This window comes from Dasypus novemcinctus, chromosome 15 (assembly GCF_030445035.2).
Source record: "Dasypus novemcinctus isolate mDasNov1 chromosome 15, mDasNov1.1.hap2, whole genome shotgun sequence".
In the NCBI taxonomy this organism is placed as follows: Eukaryota; Metazoa; Chordata; class Mammalia; order Cingulata; family Dasypodidae; genus Dasypus; species Dasypus novemcinctus.
Genome location: NC_080687.1, coordinates 82229566 through 82250205, shown reverse-complemented (window position 1 = coordinate 82250205; position 20640 = coordinate 82229566). Strand labels below are relative to the sequence as shown.

The window sequence follows — 20640 nt, the reverse complement described above, 5'->3', positions numbered from 1 at the left end:
TCCTTAAGAGAAAGCTTTTCCTCTCTCGGGAGAAACGGCCTCTCTTTCATTGGGCGTCTGCTTTTCTTCTGAAACATTTTCATAATCAAGTGACTTTCCTTGCATGGGTGCCTGGGGACAGCTGGGTTTTCCCCGCGGATGAAGAAAGTTACATATTGATTGCTGTTGCTCGCGGCGTGCTTGCACCAGGGCGGGCTGAACGAGCGCGCTCCCTCGCATCCGTGCGTTCACACACACTCACCGAAATACACATCACACCCCGCAGAAGTGCACACCCCCCCACGCCCCCACACACAGCTCTGCACCTCATTCAGACGGGTCCCCGCGGAGCCCGGCGATCTGAGCTTCCTTTGGCATGGGTGCGTGGACGGTGATCGGCGTGCGCATGTGTGTGTTCCTGAGGGTGTGTGTGTGTGTGTGTGTGTGTGTGTGAAGAAACCCATCAGGAAGACGGCACGTATCTTATTCTGCAAGCACACAGCGATTTCACAGCCTGAGCACATCGGACATAAATTAAATCGCTGTCAAACTTTTTTTTTTTTTCCCGAATTCTCTCTCTTCCGAGGAAAGACAGTAGAGGGGGGTCCCTCCGAGTCGTTAGAGGCCAGGGACACCCTGCGGCGAGGCCCCAGGCTCTGCAGTCCCGGCGGAGCGCTGGGCTCCGCCAGCCCGGCTCGCGGCTTCTAACTGATCTAATCAATGACTCGGAAGCGCTGGGACCCCCGGCCCCGCCCCCACTAGCGTCTTCTACTCCTCCCATTGGGCTCGGGCCCAGGAGGCGGAGCCTTGCTCCTCGCGCGGATTGGCTGGCGGGGAATCAGTATCAATGTTTAAGCGGCGGCGTGAGGCGAATAGAGTCAGTCAGCCAGAGGCGCTGGGGAGAGGACCGCGGCGGCGAGCCGGGCGGCGGCGCAGGGCGGCGGGGGGACGCGGCTCCAACTGTTGAATTGAATCTTCACCTCTCATTTCCTCCGATGCTGTGCTCGCGGAGATGGATTTATTTGCTTTGAAATCGGCACGTCTTTCGCAGGCTGCGGGCTGATCCAGCCAGCCACCAGATTGAAAGAGACCACCCGCGACAGAAAAGGAGGAAAAAAAAAACAAAACCAAAAAACCCCTCCACAGCAGACTGCACAATTAACTATGCACCTCAGGCTGGACTTTTTGCGTAAAGAACACTGAGAGGAAAATTGTGAACTGTGACGCGGGGCTAAGCTGTGCAGAGTCCCTGGACATCTGATTTTTTTTTTTTTTTCTTTTTCCGAGACTCTGAAAGATTGGGGCGTGGGGTGGGGGGGGGGATTGCCGCACACCTAAGCAAGAGAAAAGAGCTTTAAAAAAAATTAGATCAATAAAAACCCCAGCCACGCAGACGCCTTGTTTTCCAGAACCTCGGACTCCGGCAGAAAGAGGTCGCGTAAAAGTGCTGCTGGGCTTCGGCTTCACCTTCCTGTCTCTCGCTTCTTCTTTTTCTCCCAAACATGAGTCTGGTTTTTTCTCTCTCTTGAGTGAGTCAGAGCGCGTTAGGAAGAAGCCGCGGCGAAGGTCTGGGAAGGGAAGACCGAGAGGCGAGGGCGAAGGCGACTCGTCCCGCTGCTTCTGACTCATCCATCGGGCAGACGGGAACACCTGCATTTCTGGATGTGTCATTCCCGTAGATGTCCGGGCGCCCGGGCCCCCGAAGCCCCGTGTAGGCCGCCCCGCGCCTAGCCTCCCTGCGGGGTCGCTGCCTGGGGGGGGCGCCCCCCGGCTGGCCCGCGGCCCCCGCGCCGCCTCGCCCCCTGCGCTCCGCGAGCCGCCCGGGGAGCCCGGGAGAGCGAGACTGCGGGAGGCATCACGCCCAGCCCGGGTGTGCGTCTCTCTCCTCCTGCCCACTCCTCCTCCTCTTCGGGAAAGAGGGAGAACGTGAGCGAAAGAATTAAAAAGAAAAAATTCGCACTCTAGGCGCTCCGCACATTCACCACTTTTCTCCTTCGCCTCGGTTTTCCTCGCTCGAAGAAGAGGACCGGGAGGCAGGGCCCTTGGAAGAAGATGCTGGATAGAAAGAAAAGAGCCACTTGACAGCCCAGCCCTGTGAATGCGGAGGCTGTGTCCCTTCCAGCGAGAGACAGGGCGCGCGTGTGCGCTAGCGCGGGCGCGTGCTCCCCCTGCCTCCGATTCCGCCGCGCCCTCCCCCTTGCGGGCTGCACGTCCAGCCATGAGTTGCCTGTTGATTTCCTTTCGCCTGGGAAGAAAAGCAAACTGGAATTAAACTGCATCGGGTGCGGTCCTTGCCCGCCGGGAGAGGATGGGATGGTAGCAGTGGCTCCGCGCTTGGCGTAGAGGAATCACAGCGTGCGTGTTCCACGAAGAGAGGCGGGGAGAGAGAGAGAGGGAGAGGTTTTTCCCCTCCCCGGAGACTCGCACCGCGAACGCCCAGCAGGCTGTCGCTTTCTTGATTTCGGGGGACAGCCTTTTCCGAGGAAGAGAGGGAGGAGCCTGGTGGAGGGAGGAAACTACAAATCGGGACACTAGTTCTTTGAGCTGCATTTCCTCCCCTCCCTTTGGCTGGTCGGAAAGGAGAGAGAGAAAAACACGCTTGGCTGGGAGATGCAGTCCGCCGCCGCCGCCAGCAGTGCCAGATTAGATCTCTAAATGCAGCAAAACACTGCCTGAAAACAGAGCAGCCCGCGCCGCCAGCAGACACTGCACAGGGCGCCGCGGAAGCCTCCAAATCCATCAGTGACTCTGTCCTCGCCTCTCCCCGTCCCCATCAATTTTATCACGGGAGACGAGTAACAAGTAAGGATTCCACTTTCTTTTCTGGCTGGAGACACACCTCCCGCTCCCGCCCCCACCCGATGTGAAGAGTGTTCCTGAGGCTGCGGACAGGAGAGGATTTTCAGCGCCCTAGCGGGAGCGACAAAAACCTACCGGTTCTTCAGCTCAGCAGCAGCCTTCCCGGACGCGACTGCCTTCTCGTCGCGGGCCTCCGAGCTCAAGTTTGCGCCGCGCGAAGTCCGAGCCCGAGAGACAAAGCCCCGGGCTCGCCCCCCGCCGCAGGGAGCCGGCGGCTGGCCCCGCGCCCCTGCAGCTCCTCTGCGCCGCGGCTCCTCGCCCAGTGCGGATGCTGTAGATCAACAGGTTCGGGGAACTTGAGTGGAATCAGGAGAGACCGCCGGGTGCCGCAGCCGCGCGGCGGAGGGAAGGGAGGACCCGCAGGCTCGCGGCGCGCGCGCACGCCGTGCCCGGGCCCCAGGCTGGCGCGCACCCACCCGCTCGCCCCTCCAGTCCGGCTGCTCCTAAGCCCGCTCCACCGGTCTGGGATGTACCTTTCCATCTGTTGCTGCTTCCTTCTCTGGGCCCCTGCCCTGACGCTCAAAAACCTGAACTACTCCGTGCCGGAGGAGCAAGGCGCCGGCACGGTGATCGGGAACATCGGAAAGGATGCTCGGCTGCAGCCAGGGCTTCAGCCCGCCGAGCGCGGCGGCGGCGGCGGCGGCGGGCGCAGCAAGTCGGGCAGCTACCGGGTGCTGGAGAACTCGGCGCCGCACCTCCTGGACGTGGACGCGGACAGCGGGCTCCTGTACACCAAGCAGCGGATCGACCGCGAGTCCCTGTGCCGCCACAATGCCAAGTGCCAGCTGTCCCTCGAGGTGTTCGCCAACGACAAGGAGATCTGCATGATCAAAGTGGAGATCCAGGACATCAACGACAACGCGCCCTCCTTCCCCTCGGACCAGATCGAGATGGACATCTCGGAAAACGCGGCCCCGGGCACCCGCTTCCCCCTCACCAGCGCGCACGACCCAGACGCCGGCGAGAACGGGCTCCGCACCTACCTGCTCACCCGCGACGACCACGGCCTCTTCGCTCTCGACGTCAAGTCCCGCGGCGACGGCACCAAGTTCCCGGAGCTGGTCATCCAGAAGGCGCTGGACCGCGAGCAGCAGAACCACCACACGCTGGTGCTGACGGCCCTGGATGGAGGCGAGCCGCCGCGCTCGGCCACCGTGCAGATCAACGTGAAGGTGATCGACTCCAACGACAACAGCCCGGTCTTCGAGGCGCCGTCCTACCTGGTGGAGCTGCCCGAGAACGCCCCTCTGGGGACCGTGGTCATTGATCTGAACGCCACCGACGCCGACGAAGGCCCCAACGGCGAAGTGCTCTACTCCTTCAGCAGCTATGTGCCCGACCGCGTGCGGGAGCTCTTCTCCATCGACCCCAAGACCGGCCTGATCCGAGTCAAGGGCAACCTGGACTACGAGGAGAACGGGATGCTGGAGATAGACGTGCAGGCTCGAGACCTGGGGCCCAACCCCATCCCGGCCCACTGCAAGGTCACGGTCAAGCTCGTCGACCGCAACGACAACGCGCCGTCCATCGGTTTCGTCTCGGTGCGCCAGGGGGCGCTGAGCGAAGCCGCCCCGCCCGGCACCGTCATCGCCCTGGTGCGGGTCACCGACCGCGACTCGGGCAAGAACGGGCAGCTACAGTGCCGCGTCCTGGGCGGAGGAGGGGCGGGCGGCGGCGGCCTGGGCGGGCCCGGGGGCTCCGTGCCCTTCAAGCTCGAGGAGAACTATGACAACTTCTACACGGTAGTGACCGACCGCCCGCTGGACCGCGAGACCCAGGACGAGTACAACGTGACGATCGTGGCGCGGGACGGGGGCTCGCCCCCCCTCAACTCCACCAAGTCGTTCGCCATCAAGATCCTGGACGAGAATGACAACCCGCCTCGCTTCACCAAGGGACTCTATGTGCTGCAGGTGCACGAGAACAACATCCCCGGGGAGTACCTGGGCTCGGTGCTGGCCCAGGACCCCGACCTGGGCCAGAACGGCACGGTGTCCTACTCCATCCTCCCCTCGCACATCGGCGACGTGTCCATCTACACCTACGTGTCTGTCAACCCCACCAACGGGGCCATCTACGCCCTGCGCTCCTTTAACTACGAGCAGACCAAGGCTTTTGAGTTTAAGGTGCTGGCGAAGGACTCGGGGGCACCCGCGCACTTGGAGAGCAACGCCACCGTGAGGGTGACCGTGCTGGACGTGAACGACAACGCGCCGGTGATCGTGCTGCCCACGCTGCAGAACGACACCGCCGAGCTGCAGGTGCCGCGCAACGCCGGCCTGGGCTACCTGGTGAGCACCGTGCGCGCCCTCGACAGCGACTTCGGCGAGAGCGGGCGCCTCACCTACGAGATCGTGGACGGCAACGACGACCACCTGTTCGAGATCGACCCGTCCAGCGGCGAGATCCGCACGCTGCACCCCTTCTGGGAGGACGTGACGCCGGTGGTGGAGCTGGTGGTGAAAGTGACCGACCACGGCAAGCCCACCCTGTCGGCGGTGGCCAAGCTCATCATCCGCTCGGTGAGCGGGTCCCTGCCCGAAGGCGTGCCCCGGGTGAACGGTGAGCAGCACCACTGGGACATGTCGCTGCCGCTCATCGTGACTCTGAGCACCATCTCCATCATCCTCCTAGCGGCCATGATCACCATCGCCGTCAAGTGCAAGCGCGAGAACAAGGAGATCCGCACCTACAACTGCCGCATCGCCGAGTACAGCCACCCGCAGCTGGGCGGGGGCAAGGGCAAGAAGAAGAAGATCAACAAAAATGATATCATGCTCGTGCAGAGCGAGGTGGAGGAGAGGAACGCCATGAACGTCATGAACGTGGTGAGCAGCCCCTCCCTGGCCACCTCCCCCATGTACTTTGACTACCAGACCCGCCTGCCCCTCAGCTCGCCCCGGTCCGAGGTGATGTATCTCAAACCGGCCTCCAACAACCTAACTGTCCCTCAGGGGCACGCGGGCTGCCACACCAGCTTCACCGGACAAGGGACTAATGCGAGCGAGACCCCTGCCACCCGGATGTCCATAATTCAGGTAGGAGTCTTTTAGCCTAACTGGGACTTCACTCTAGGGCCGGTTTTGGAGCTGTCCTGAAACCTTTGGCCCAGGACAAGCCACCCTGGCAGGCTCAGTGAAAGGGGAGCATTTAATGTGAAAATGATTCACACTCTGATACCGCGGGTGTCCCTGCACATACCCCCCACCCCTTAAAATCTACAAGATGTTTATGTCTTGCTTCCGTGCCTTTTTAGAGTTTATTTTTTGTAGGTTTAAAAAAATGTTAAGCAGTATTCAGTATTCATAGTTTTTTATTTTATGTATTGGTCTACATTTCATTACATAACAAAGGATTCCCAGAGTAGGAAACCTTTCGTTTCAGTTAATTCTGCTGATGATAAAGTCTTTAAGTCCATTAAAAAAAACTTTGGATGCCAAAAACTGGCAAGAAAGTTTGCCCAAATATTAAAAATTATCTTCTTGAAGCACAGAATAGCCACCAGTCAGCCTTCCAGAGCCAGAATCGATTTGAACTAAGTTTTCACACATGCGCAAAGTCAGTTTTATATTTATAAAGTGCACTAAAGGGCATGAATTTCATTTATTCTTCAACGGAAACAATGTAATCCATTAGTGTTGCTTAAATTTTTGAAATTACAGTGAAGCTCTGAAGCTGTCTTAAAAGTTTGAATGAATGCAGGCTCTGGATAATAACTAGTAGCTATCTGTGAAAAGTTTGTATTGTAGTCCTGTGGCATTCCTGAACTGCTTCTTGGAGCCATTGAGGTATGAGCTGAGTGTGCTGCAAGGCTCACAGACTCATTTTGTGCTATTGGAAAAAGGAGGCAGAGTTGCATTTGATGTGCCAAAAAGAATCCCAGGGTGCATTTAGTGTGCCTACTGTGTATTTTCAGAGTATCTAAGTGATATTTAACATATATTAGAAAGCATAATTCAAAGTTGTTAATGTCTGAGAAAACCTAAATCACTGATCTGGCATGGACACAGATACTGTGCCAAGTCACTGTCTAATCTTTATCCATTATTGAGTTGTGTCACACACAGAAACTTAATTTTTGCTTATTATGAATGTGTGTTGCTACAAATTACTTTGGATGAGCAGGACTTGAAATTCAAAATTGAGCTTAACTAAAAGTGACACTTTGGGAGGAAGATTAGTTTGGGGTAAATGAAAATAATTTGTCATTTGCTGGCAATTTCATGCTTTGTAAAGCAAATACCTTTTAATGACACTTGACTCAGTAATGGTTTTACTGTTAAAATAGAGTAGTAAAATTTCATAGTTCATCTTATCTTTGAAAGAAGTGTAACAAATCTTTAAAATTAGGAAAACTTATTTTCTTATGATAGTATAATGTCCTTGTAAAATAGTGTTGTATTTGATGCTTCTGATTACTAAATAATCAATTGTAGTCTTAAATCCCAATGGTTACATTCACTTTTTTGCAGTGTTTACTGTATACTACTAGTAATCATGACTTTTTTGAGTGCCATAAAAAAACTGAGGAAGAAATTCTTCCCTTAAAAACAGCAACAAAATTTTATGGTTTCTATGAAAGAATTTTCTGTGACTGTGTAAAATTGGAATTTATGATAAAGAGTGTCTCTTTAGAGAGAGATATGTTAAAATATATATTTATTGATATGGAGTGCAGTCATTTTATAAATACATATTTCTTGTATATCTATCATATTTTTATCCTTAACAATTGCAGAGATGTAGCGAGAATTAATGCTTAATCTATGATTTCAAGTGCCATGAGTTGAATTCTTACTTAGGTTTCAGCAAAAATGAAGTTGATGCAGTAGAATTCTCAGAAAACCTTATCCTTGGTTAGATTAGTCGGGAACAACCTTGGACTTAAGTATCGAGGTTCTGAGGTAAAGGGATGCCTGTTCTGTATTTATACCAGGCTTTCCTTGAAGCTGGTTATTACCTAAAGGATGGTGGTAACAGTGGTGATGAGGATTCCTGTCATTTGCACTTCAGCTGAAGCCAAAGCAAATGATATACGTAATTCCTTTATTCATTTAAGCAAAAAGCTAAGTGGCAATTTTACCATTTCCATTCATCTAGAATCTTAATCCCTGTCATAAAAGCACAGAATGAACTTTAGGTTTAAGCCCCTAATTTTTCCCCCGTGTGACTCAATTTCCTTTGTTGCTTCTAGCCCTGGAAATATCCTAAACGTAAGTCTCTTAAAACAGGCTTTTTTTTTTTTTTTCCTATTGAGATTTCCCAGTCCTGTAAGAGGTGCTTTGTAAATTTCTAATATGTTAATTTCCCTTTAAATACATCAGGTTTCTCTCAATCCCTATTGTGGAGAACAGAGTAAATTAACTGAAGTGACTTTGTTTGGTTTGGTTTTAACTAGAGTGCTGCAGACTCTTAATGCTGATGTTATGTGCTTAAATTAAAGCATTCAGGTATCCCGTGTAATTGTTTGAAGTGCATTTGTTAGTGTGTAGATTCAACACAGTTACTGATAACACACTATTAATCTCAACATGTATTTCGGAAGGTAGAATTTTGATCCACAGATTATGCATCGACTAAGGTCAGGTTCACCTTTATTTGACAGCATCTTATGATCTGTTTTGAAGGTACACAACGTATTTCTCTAAACTGTATGAAAATGATTTCATAATTCTTTTGAGATGCACTGGTACAAAGTGATGATAAGAAACAGGAACTGCGGGATTTTTCCAAGGCTCACATTACAGCCCAAGTTAAGATTTGTTTACATATTAAAGGATTCTGTGTACTTCACAGGATCCAAAATGCTATTATTAAGGTAGGTTCTTATTGGTCACAAGTGTATCTTTATTAAATATATGCATACAGAACAATCACAAAAGTTGGTGTAGAGCTAGTGGTTTGTGAGAAAAGATTTTATTTTAGGACTTTTTTCAAGTTCCTTAGACAAGTTAAGTCAGTTTCTAAAGTGTTTGAACAGTAGAGCAGTGATTAAATATCCACAATAGGGTAAATCACTAAAAAATTATAATTAAATATTTTATTCATTTTAAAGCTATAAAACTGATTTTGAAGAATATGAGCACACATTTTATGGTAGGTAAGGCCAACAGATTGTTATATAAATTTATAAAACAATCTCTCCTAGGAGCAATTTTTCTGTGAATTATTTCATATGTTAATATGAGAATCTAAAATAAAATAGATAACATTACTAATTTTTAACTGCTATAGCGGCAGCTCTCAGCATTTATTTGTTAAGTGTCAGGGCAACTTTTCAACAGGTGTTATCAGCAAAAGCCCTTTCTGAAAGCAGGGAGGAGGATGGGCACTTTTCATTGGTGGGTGGGAGAATTTTCAGTTCCGTATAAACATCTATGTTTTCAGATTTTTTTTATCACTCTACTGTAAGTCATTTTATATAGTCACTTAACATAATGAGCCAGCTGAATAAGACGTACTAAAATAATTTTTTAATGGGAATACACAGTGTTTAAGACTTCAATTTCAAAAGACTCACATTAGGATTGACTTTAGAGTCTTATATGTATGACATTTTCAGTAAAAGAAAAATAAGCACATGGCAAATACTTAGAGTCGATTCAAATACATAAAAATGAGTTTCAGACCTAGGGGACTAAAATATCTTAATGTAAACAATAAACTCCATACTTGACAGTGAAAAGGGTTGAAGCAAAAGTCCATCTTTTAATAGCAACATTTTCTTTCATCTGCCTTTATTCCAATGTCTCTACTACAGGAAGTTCTTAACTTTAGCAACTCATTCAGATGAGTTCCCAAGGTCATGATCTTCAAAATTCACGCTGCAGCTTGTTAAGTTTTTTAATAACAAACACAAAGTGTCTGAAGCAGTTCTTCTTTTGCAGTTTTGGAAATATTTTGCTGCAGTTTTATTCATATACTGGCACGGTTTTGTTAGCTACATACATTAGTTTCCATATACCATATACACATCTCTATTTATAGGGTTATGATGATTTGGGTAGAAGAGAATGTTCCTTTTAAGTGCAGTGCCTCAGGAATATTTTGTACACTGCTATTTTTTTCTTAAAGATTTCTAAAAGATAGGAGGATAAATTTCTGCTTTAAATTAACATGTGCAATCACCAGAACATGTATTTCTATTATATCATATATTTAAAGTAGCACAAATAAAGTAGATAAGCTTAATTTTTTAAAAAATCAGCCATTTAAGTTGCTTTGAGTTTCTTTGGAGAAGCATTTAAAATCCAAATTGTCATCATTATTTGTAATATATTTGTTATTATGTTCTTAGTTTTATATAAAAGACTTCACTCCAACATAAATCAGTGTATTTCTCTATTTCAGATTAAATGAAAACACAAATATCATACTTTTTAATTTTATGAGTGAAAATTCAGAGTTTTGTATTTAATAATCATTAATACAGGAACTATCCATATAGTAATAACTTTCTATCCATTAGCTTTTAGTTATCAAAAATTCTAAAACATAGCTAGGCAATACTTTAATATACTTACACTAAAACAATAATGCATCATCTTTTAAAAAATAGGAGTGAAATTATTTTTTATTTAGTGATCTCTATAATATCAGAAAATACTATCATATATAAGTTTACACCTAGGATTTTGAAGTTTTACGCTTAGCATCTTCACATTATTTAAAGTTTTGTGTGATCAATAAAATATTACAGAACATAGAAATATATACCCCAAAATTTTTCTCTCAACTACTTGAGCAAATAGTTTAAGTCAAGGAAACAATTTAACATATTTTAAAGCATGATTGTTTATGCAGCACAAAAGGCACATATATCCTAAAACGTTGTTTTCCATGAAGTTGACTATGTAATTCATATTCTTATATTTTTACTTTTTTATACGAGGCCAAAATAAATTATTCTTAAAATAACCCAAGATATCATCATCTCTATTAAAGGACTGAGATATACTTAAAGAGGAAAAAAAAAAACCTTCAAAACCTTCAGATAAATAGTTGATAACTGCCTAAAATGTACTATTTATAATCTGTGTTATATTTTTCTACCATTGTCAGGCTTCCAACTTTTTACTGTTAGTGCTACTTGTGTAAAATAATGCAATAGAAATATGTTTATAACAATAAAAGGTAAACTCAGGTAAACAATTATATATTTTTTGACAATAATAAAGGCTTTACATGCATTATTACAGTGAAGGTTGGCTCTGCCTAGATATATGAAAATGTGAAAATAACTTTTGAAAAAATTGAAGTACATGTATCATGTATAAATGTCTTCATATTATCATGTGATACATATAAATAATCTCTCATGCCCAAATACTGGCCTATATTTATAGTTTTCAATTCAATTGCATTTATGCTTTTTTTAGGAATGAATGCAAACCTTTATTTTCTATGCGAATATGTTCAAACTTGAGGCTTTCATTGCTTTAAAGCTTCAAACATTTTTGAAGTTTTTAAAGCAGACTAAGTCATTCGAAAGAGGAAAAGGAGTTAAGGAACAAATGTCTTTCAGTAGACAATAGATTGGAGCTTATGTAGGTTAAGAGAAAAAACAGTTCTCATCATAGGTTCTGACCCTTTTGGATGGCTGGAGGCATTGTGAGGCTATACGCTGTGAGACTGATGATGAAATAACAAACACTGGAGGAGGAAGAAGTCACTGGAACTGGGCTTACGCCAGTTAGGAAGTAAAACTTAACTCCCTCATGCTGAGGAGTCTTGCAATACACTCAATAGTGGGTAAATTCTTACAAATGCTTGTGCTAATTGTGATATTAGTCATTACTTCAGAATATATTCCCTTCAGTAATACTTCTGTTTAATAAATCCCATAGGGCATTATCTTAAAGTCGTATTTTAGTAAGGCCATTAGGGAGGTTGGATTTTTTTTTTTTTTTGGTACTGAATTCCTTCAACCAATATTTGTTAAAGAAATCGCATAAAGTTCATTTTATCTGTCATTTTGAAAGCTAGTGTGACTTCTGCCACCTGCTTACAAAATGCATTTAAAGTTCATCAGACCTACTGTAATCTATTGTCAATCTATTTTAATAAAGGAGACTTTGACAAGAATTTCTCTCAGTGACCTACAGTATTTTACAGTTAGTCATAGGCTTCCCCACCATCTCTGACAGTGATATATTATTATCCTTTGGTCTACTGAAATAAATTATCTTTACTAAAGGAGTCCTTTAATGACATCAACATTCCCTGCTGTGACTAAGCAGAAGTGTGCTTGTGCTTCCTCTGCTAATGAAGAAGTATAAATTCAATATTTTAAAGGTTAAACAAAAAACAAAAACCCATAACAAAATACAGATGCAAAATTGCCTGTGTGGGTGGTATCGTTCACTCAAGTTCTGTCTGTGATAGACATGTAAAATTGGTTTCAGACAGTGTTTGGGAGAATCTATTGATATCCATGTGACACATTTCTATTTGTCTGTTCTGGTCTTAGTGACATTCTGATTACTGGTATTTGTAGGCCCTGCCCTGGATCTATTCCAGGCAGTCTTATTGTAGTGAAATGGCTCTTACAGTTCATTGAGCATCTAGCATAACAGTGTTGAATATGATTGGCACGTTTGCATATATTTATTCAAAAAATAGGGCAGTTAAACGGCATAATTATGGGAAAACGAATCATAACAATAAAAGACCATTTAAGTTAACAAGCTTTGTGATCAAAAGATAAATACAGGTTGGATAAATGAGACTTTAGATTAACTGATCTGCATAAATAGGCTTTGGTCTGATTAGAGGAAGGGAATATATTAAAATAATTTAATGGTACTAGAAATATATTTATTTGTCATTTTGAAATATTTAGAGACCTATGTTATCTTATTTTCTTTATGTTTCTATTCACTAAAATAGCCATGAAGCATACTTACGTTGGAATAAAAATGGGCCAGGTAAAATAAATTTGAACTTGTAAGTAAGTCTCTGTTTAGTTCTGGAATACATCCTGAATAATATTTGATATTTTCTAACTTATAGTGTTTTTGAATGATTTTTAATTAGTGGAACACATTAAAAAGACCATTTAAAGGACAGTATCTTGTTTATTCTCTTCATCAGCCAAAAGCATCCTTTGTAGGGTTTGAAAGCTAAAGCAATAAAAATCAATTTCAAGTTTTCAAAGCTATATCTACATAATTATTTTGTAGATATATACTGTTTAAAAAAACACTGGGAACTTGTTTGCAAATTATAGTAAGGCATTCTATAGATAATGACTATATTTTGAAAGGTCCCAATGTACTTTTAATAGCATGTGCATTTTAAAATAACAAATTTAACTTAAAATGTGACTACTTTTAATAACTATATAATTTCTTGCCAACAATTATGTTGCTTTAGATATATTTCTTCAGTCTTCCAGGTGATAGTTTATATATATTTTATAAGCATGTCATGAATTATTATACTTCTACAGTATTTCTACCTGAATTCTTATTAGTCATTGCTAAGCAGTCAATTGATTATGCCTACATATAGAATTTTTGTCTTCCAATTCAGTAAAACTCAAACTGAAATAAATACATATGATAATTAGGATATATCCTAAATTCCAATAGCTTACTTTTATAAAATGGAAAGGCATATTTGAAATAGGCAGAAATAGTCAAAATATTTTTCTCATTGTTATAGCCCAATATTAGATTGTCAGTATCATAGGTGAATTCTTAAATTTGAATTCATCTGCAATATGAACACTTGCCTAAACTATGCTTTTCTCCCTTAAGATAACATTTCTTTTCTAAGCATGATAAACCAATATAAATACCTTTGCTAAAAACAGTTCATTTTATTTTTCACACTACATAGTAGAGTGTACTGAGATTATTTTATGACTATTAGATAGATTTTGCTGTTCTTTTACAACACCAGAGCAATTGCATATGCAGGATTGAAATTTATAAACACAATCCATCTTTGAGTATCCCAAGGATTATCTAACCACAATTGTAAAGTGGCTGGTATGTGACTTTTTTCTGATTTCATCATTTCAGAAGATGAATTGACAGCAAAAAAAATTACGATGTTTGAGAAATAATATTCTTAAGATCTTAGCAAAAATTTTCTAAGAATAAATGTTTTCATCTAAGTATTTTGGGGAAAAAAGGGAATTAGCTTTAAAAGGAAATAATTTACAACTCAAACATAAATATTACTTGGTGATCTATTTGCATATAAGTATTAATCATACATTGGTATTGAGTGCAGCTCAGTGGTTGAGTGCCTGCTTCCCATGTATGAAGTCCTGTGTTCAATCTCCTGTACCTTCAAAACATATATTAGTTATACAAAGTTGCTGACCGATTTACTTTAATTCCATAACTGGCCAGCAAAAAAACAGGATGCCATTTAATTATTGATGAACTCTATGACAGCGTCTTCTTAGAGGCCAAAAATTCTTGGTTTCTGTTTGCTTTTGCAGTTTTGTAACTATTTGCAAATAGTATATCCCCCAAATCAATTTAGTTGCAAGTCCTGCAGAATAAAAGAAAAATCAACCATCTATCTTTATTTTCATTTTTATTGATGTGGGTTAAGAATTACATACAAACCTGCTTTCACATAGTTTCAAGGCAAGACACTTATTTACTTATGTTTTATTATTATTTTAAACTTTACTTGACATTTTCTTCACTAATAATATTTTCTCTCTTTCTTTTAAACCAATACCTCATCTTTGTTGAGTAAATAAAAAATTCCCGGTTATAAAAGGAAGTTTGAAGTTATGTATTGACTCTTTCTTGGTATGATGTTCATTTACTGTGTTTGTAATCTTAAAAAACATTCAAAACATGTTGCTGTTGCATGAAACTAAGTGTAGAGTAAAATACAGGATTATTGGAAGCAGATATATATGAAAAACAGCAAACACATCACATCAAGGCATACATTTTTTTAAAAAATCCCAAAACACTATATAACCTTGTACTTTATTTTTAGTATTGGCAGATGCACTTAGCCATTTTAACTAACTTTACGGATCCTGACATCTTAGGAAAGATACTATTCAGGTCTAAATGACAGGAAATAAGGGAACTCTCCTTGTAAGCAAATTTCACTCACAGGAATTTGTGAGGTTTCTTGGCAAAAGCCTATTCCTGTCCCTGTTATTAGATGTCCCAATAGCAACAATTGAAGCAATAAGTCTATGTGAAGAGATACTAAAAAAGAAAAGGAATGCATTTAAGGAGACTTTTGTCTTTTCTGATTTTGAGCAACCGACTTCCCACGATATTTTATAATCAAGACTATTACATAGTAATTTGGGTTAGAATGCATACCCAGTTCCCCATCTCAAAACCCAATTTGTTACCACCTGTGGCTATTTCTATTAAAAAAAAAAAAAGGAAACATAATTACTATGAGTCTCAGCAGTCTTAGAGTAAATTTTTGTAATTACAATCCCTCCCTTGGGCAGATGTGTGAAAATGGCAGATTAATTCCTGCCAGGATCATTTTGTTCCTCGTGCATTTTTAGGTTTGGTGTCGCTTGCTTATTAGAGTAACTCTGTTTGCTCTGGTTAAAGGTTATGTCAGTGTTTCCATAGTAGAGCTCTAGAAATAAAGAACCACAAATCAGCCATTAAATTTTGCCCCAGGTAAAAGGTTGACACTTAACGTCTCGGCAAGTGAATAAATAATATTTTCCGTCATTCTCATCCATTGCCTTTTTAGATTTGAAGTAAATGGTAGTAAGACCATTTGGCAGAGTTGAGAAAGCGAAACTTAGATCAGCACATAGAAAGAAAAGCATGATCTTTTAAACTATAAAAGATATTGGATCCAGCAGAAACCACCGAAGTATTTTCATTCTTTGTTTGATCCCACAACTACATGATACCTAAGGATTTAAAAGAGCCAGATACTAAGACGGGGTGGCTTGTAGGTGGTTGGATACCCTGTCGATTGCTATCCGTTCCCTCTTTTTGGTTGTGGTGTGTAAAGTCTGTTCTTAATAAAGATCTACTTTATCTATGCAAAATAAGGATATTAAGTTTGAACAGTTTTAAACCTCTGAATCAGTGTTGTAACTTTCTCTTGGTAAGGTTAAATGATTCTATCTAAAGCATTCTAAGGCAGCAGAATATTTTAAGATGGGATTACATCCATCTTGTTTGCCACTGTAGCGGAGAGATCATGCACAGTGTATGATACCTAGTAGGCACTTAGAGTATATCAATTTTTGTTTGTGAAAAAAAAAAAGAGATTCCAAGTTCAGTAATTTCCCATGATCACCCATCAGCTCTGTGCTGGATCTTGAATTCAAACCTAGATAATACTGAGGCCAAAGTCTAAGATATTCATTTATATAAACATTCCCAAATAATGCCCTGTTGTTAATTTATTTGAATGTGGCATATTTTAATAATTTTCATATATAATATTCACCTTTTTAATAAATGCAATGGAAATTCTTATAAAATTTTATAACATTAGAAATTAATAGGAAAAGTACAGACAAGCAAGGTTCACAATTAGGAGCATCAAGCTTTCACAGTATTTGATAGAGAAAATCATATATATTTATATGTTAATCCAGTATATCAAGAGAAAATAGGGTTTGTTGTAGCATAGTATCTTTTATCTTTCACCCTATTCCTTGGCATGGTTTATACAATAATGAAGATATTCAATCGTCATGTCTTTTAAAAATATTTTAAAACAGAAATGAGGTTACAGATAAACAATAAGTGGTTATTTTGAGACTGCTTCTGTTTTTACTTATTAATATTTAATTTTATAACTTTATCACTTCGGAACCTACACTGGTCATCTGATAAGGGGAAAGAAAATCACCTTTAGCAATTATTAAATATATTAATAAAAGTAGCAGAATTTAAATTTTTTTCTCAAAGTATCTGAATATATCTTGAGTTGTGGTAATGAAATTGTCATACAAATATTGTGGAAACACAAGTTAAGCATTGATTTTTACAATAAGTTGCCCATTTCAGTATTGCTATTTAAAATACGTCAACAACCTGCAAAGTTAGTCAATTTTTAATTATGAATTCAATTAATAGATAAAATAATTTCAAAAGCAATTAATTGAAATTACATGTTACCTTAACGCTATTCTGTGGCTTAATTACTGTTTGTCCGACTTCTAAATATTAATTGGAAATACCATATCAAACAGTAAAAAGGTTTGATAGAATAAAGGTTTTAAAGCAAAATGTGTTTTCAAACCATATTAAAAGTTTAATTATCCTCATTAGCCAGAATAACTAAGATACTCAAAGATGGGAAAAATAAAGGGACATAGAAATATAAATTTTAAAAGTTTAGGATTCATTGCCAATTAACAATCATAGACAATAGAAGGGCTTTCTGAAAGACTAGACTAATAGTGCTAAAAGATTAGACCACAACCAACCAGTTCTCAATGAACACATTTATATCTGCATTTGTCTCAACAGTAGTGTTCAAGACCATCTGAAAACTCATGCTGAAATAATTGGCATTGTGGGAAAGGCGGGATACCAGCGATCTGTGCTGCTCAGTAAGATGGCTTGCCAGGAAGGTCTTGCTCTCGTGTTCAAGGGACCTCTGTCGGAAGTAGGCATAGCCATCAGAATCCGGGCCTGTAATATTCCATAATCCATCTGCATTTTACTCCTCATTTCTCTGAGTGCACTACTTTTTCCTAGACCATCACACATGCTTTCATCAAAAGAATGTAACTTAGAAAGGTGACTTCTAAATAATGTTGGTAAAAATGTGACCATTTTGTCAATACACCAGTTTTCAAGTTTTATGTTAGTCTTCACATAACAGCATATAATCTGAGCATATATATCATTTGTACAAAAACTGAAAAAAGTTAGCTTAAAGATTTCAGTAGTATCATCCAAAATACATAATGTTGAGGGAAGCAAAAGGAAAGGAATCATGATTCATGTCTGACATCGACTTGTCTTAATTCTTTTTTTCACCTCCTTGCCATCTGGTCTCTTTTATGTGACATCCCTTCAGAAATTATCCTTTTTACAGCATTACCTTAGGAAAGTTGTGGCTTTATATTCAATGTAAAGATTAAGAAGAAAAATTAAAAATCATTATGATGCAACTATGGTGTTGTTTGCCACCAGACTAAAATTTAATTGTATGCACATTTGGCCCTGGAATTCATACAGTTGATTTTACATAGTGGAGATATATAGGGGTGGCTTGTATTTGAGATGGGTTGGATTGAAAAGTGTTATATCTGGCATGTTTAAAATGAATTTACTAGACAACAAAATTTTGTTTAAAAAAATTTCTTGGATTTCCTTTAATCTAGACAACACTATATATATATATACACACACACACACACACACACACACACATATAAAGAGGTAAAATGTCAATCAACTTCTTTCATATAAAATCAATAAAATAAACCTCTCCATATGATTCCCTCTTTTTGTTCTTTGGGCACAGAGAGTATTCTCTCTAGAAATTCTGCCATGCCTGATAATAGAGGGGTAATTTCCCCCTCCCTTTTGATAAACCTTCTTCATATGCTTATGCCTATGCAGGTCAGAGAATAGACTAACATACAAAGTTCATAGTATAAGGGAAGGTTCTTTACAATAATTAAACTTACTAAACAATTCTTTACAATTATTTTCATTTAAAATTTCCCATTGCACAACAGTGAGCTTGAATTTTGTAATTACATTAAAAACTAATTTTTAACTACAGAAATCAGACCTCCAAGGAGCTATCTATTATTTTATGATGTAGTTTGGGTCCTGGTTTGGGTGAAGTGTGGACTGTGAATGAAAGCAATTGGAGATGGGAGAAGGGAAAGGATCTCTGATTTAGTATCTATAGGTAATATGATACAAATAATTGGAAAGTGGAGATATCATTTCAGTTGGTTAATTGTAGTAAACCTGTCATCTTGTTAGAGCATTTAGGTAGAATCAACATGTTGGGAAACTGAAAAAGGTGCATGAAAGCATTTAAAATTCAATCATTAGGTTTCATTTCACCCATCTGCTCCCAAGAAATGTAATTGGAAATTTGATTTCATTGACCTTTAGCTGCCATTTTGGAGCATAGTTTCAAAATCTCTATTTTTAAGTTAGATATATGAAGTTAACTTGATAAGAGCCATACTCAGTACATTTTTAATCCAATTATTTTTTTGAACAAAACTTTTCAAAAATCTGGTTTAATGGACTGTTGTATATTTGACTGAAGAGTCAATGTAGGTTATTTAATCCTGGATCTGGTTAAAAGCAACTAATGTTCAACTTCATTAAGGTTTCTATTAACTAGAGGGACTGTTGAACTTTTACTGTTATTTTATGCATGAATTGCTACCTCTCATTAATTATTCTCTGGGTCCATGTTACAGTAAAATTATACTTACAACCTCCAATTACACTAAATTACATACCATGACATAATAAAAAAAGCAGTGACATTATTTAGTATTTTAGGGGGTTATCTAGAGTTTTAAAAATTTGGCACCCTCCCAACCCCTTTCTCCAACGTAAGTATGATACCACAGAATCTTTCTGTAATATAATTTCTTATGTCTGCACTGAGTTGGGTAATGCATGATAAAATTACATGCCTAACATAACAGTACATTATGTAAATTGATCATGATTTCTTTTCATTTGTGAACTGCTCTGCTAACTGAAGTTCATGTAACTGGGAAAAGAGTCATGATTACACAGGTGTTTCTTAGGCCTATGAGATCAAATTTTTGAAATATTTATATAGTAATAAGCCAGATGTACAAAGCTTAACCTTATAATCCCATTTCACAGCTTTTCCAAATACTTGAGAACTTGTTATGTGTGGCACTGATTATTTTGGCAGCTTATCTCCATTAATAGGATTCGGTTCTTCCTTATTTACAAGCCAGTGCTGTTAATATAATCTAGTATATTAAATCAACAGGGAACTGAAAAAGGAGAATCCATCCAAGGGCTAATTGACAGGGAGGCTTTCTCTGAAGCTTTTTAATGTAGTTTTTATTGATTCCCTAATATCAGAAAACACACAGCACGGGTGAATGGTATAAATATTTTGGATAACATGCTACTACCATTTTGGTGTGAAGTAGTATTGCTCAGATCTTTTGTCATAATCTTGATATAAGTCATATAAAATCATGCATCTGCTCTTTCCAAATACTCCTTTCAGCATCATCTCAATTGCAAGGCTTACTGTCAGTTGATTTGAAATTATTTTGCATGCACTCATTTGTTGTTGTTGTTTTTTAATGAATAGAGGCAATATAGAGTAATGTAATGATGTGTCACAATTTTCATTATGCTTGTTTATTGCTATAATAGATTGAGAACTTGTTGTTATGCTTTCAACTTGAGCTATTTATGCACTATGCTACTGTGCTACTGAATGCACCACTTCATATTCGTGCTGTCCTCTCAAGAAAAGGTATCAAGAGCCTTAAATCAAATTAGAGTAGGATAAGAGTTTTATACTTTTGTCTTTTTTATATTAAGTGTATAGCTTTTATAAGCTACCTGTCTCTACTTGAATAAACTCGTGCGTCTTCAGAAAAGGGTAAAGCTTATTTTTCAAACTATATGTGACAACCTGATTTTCCCTGTTTTGTGAAAAATGTAGGAGAAAGCAGGCTATTGGAGAAAACAACTCTTTTGTTTTTACATATCTTTTGGGGGAAATAATCTACTTTCTGTTTTGCATTTATACAAAAATGTGTCTAATGCACCAATAAGAAGGTAACATTGCTAAAAAGCCATAGATTAAGGTAATCTATAAATAAGAGTTCTCAAG

The 20640-nt window shown here is 40.6% G+C and overlaps 1 protein-coding gene across 3 annotated transcripts in view; it reads left to right on the top strand.

Moving 5' to 3' along the window:
- The first annotated feature begins 859 nt into the window (after window positions 1-859).
- The window catches only part of PCDH17 (protocadherin 17), a 151606-nt gene continuing 131825 nt past the window's right edge, over window positions 860-20640 (top strand). Inside the window, exon 1 of one of the 3 annotated variants that reach the window (XM_004462798.5) lies at window positions 860-5876. In XM_004462798.5, coding sequence (XP_004462855.2) covers window positions 3306-5876 — 2571 coding nt within the window. In that variant the 5' untranslated portion in view covers window positions 860-3305. The remainder of the gene's footprint in view (window positions 5877-20640) is intronic. The other 2 variants (XM_004462799.5, XM_004462800.5) reach the window with 2 other exon arrangements.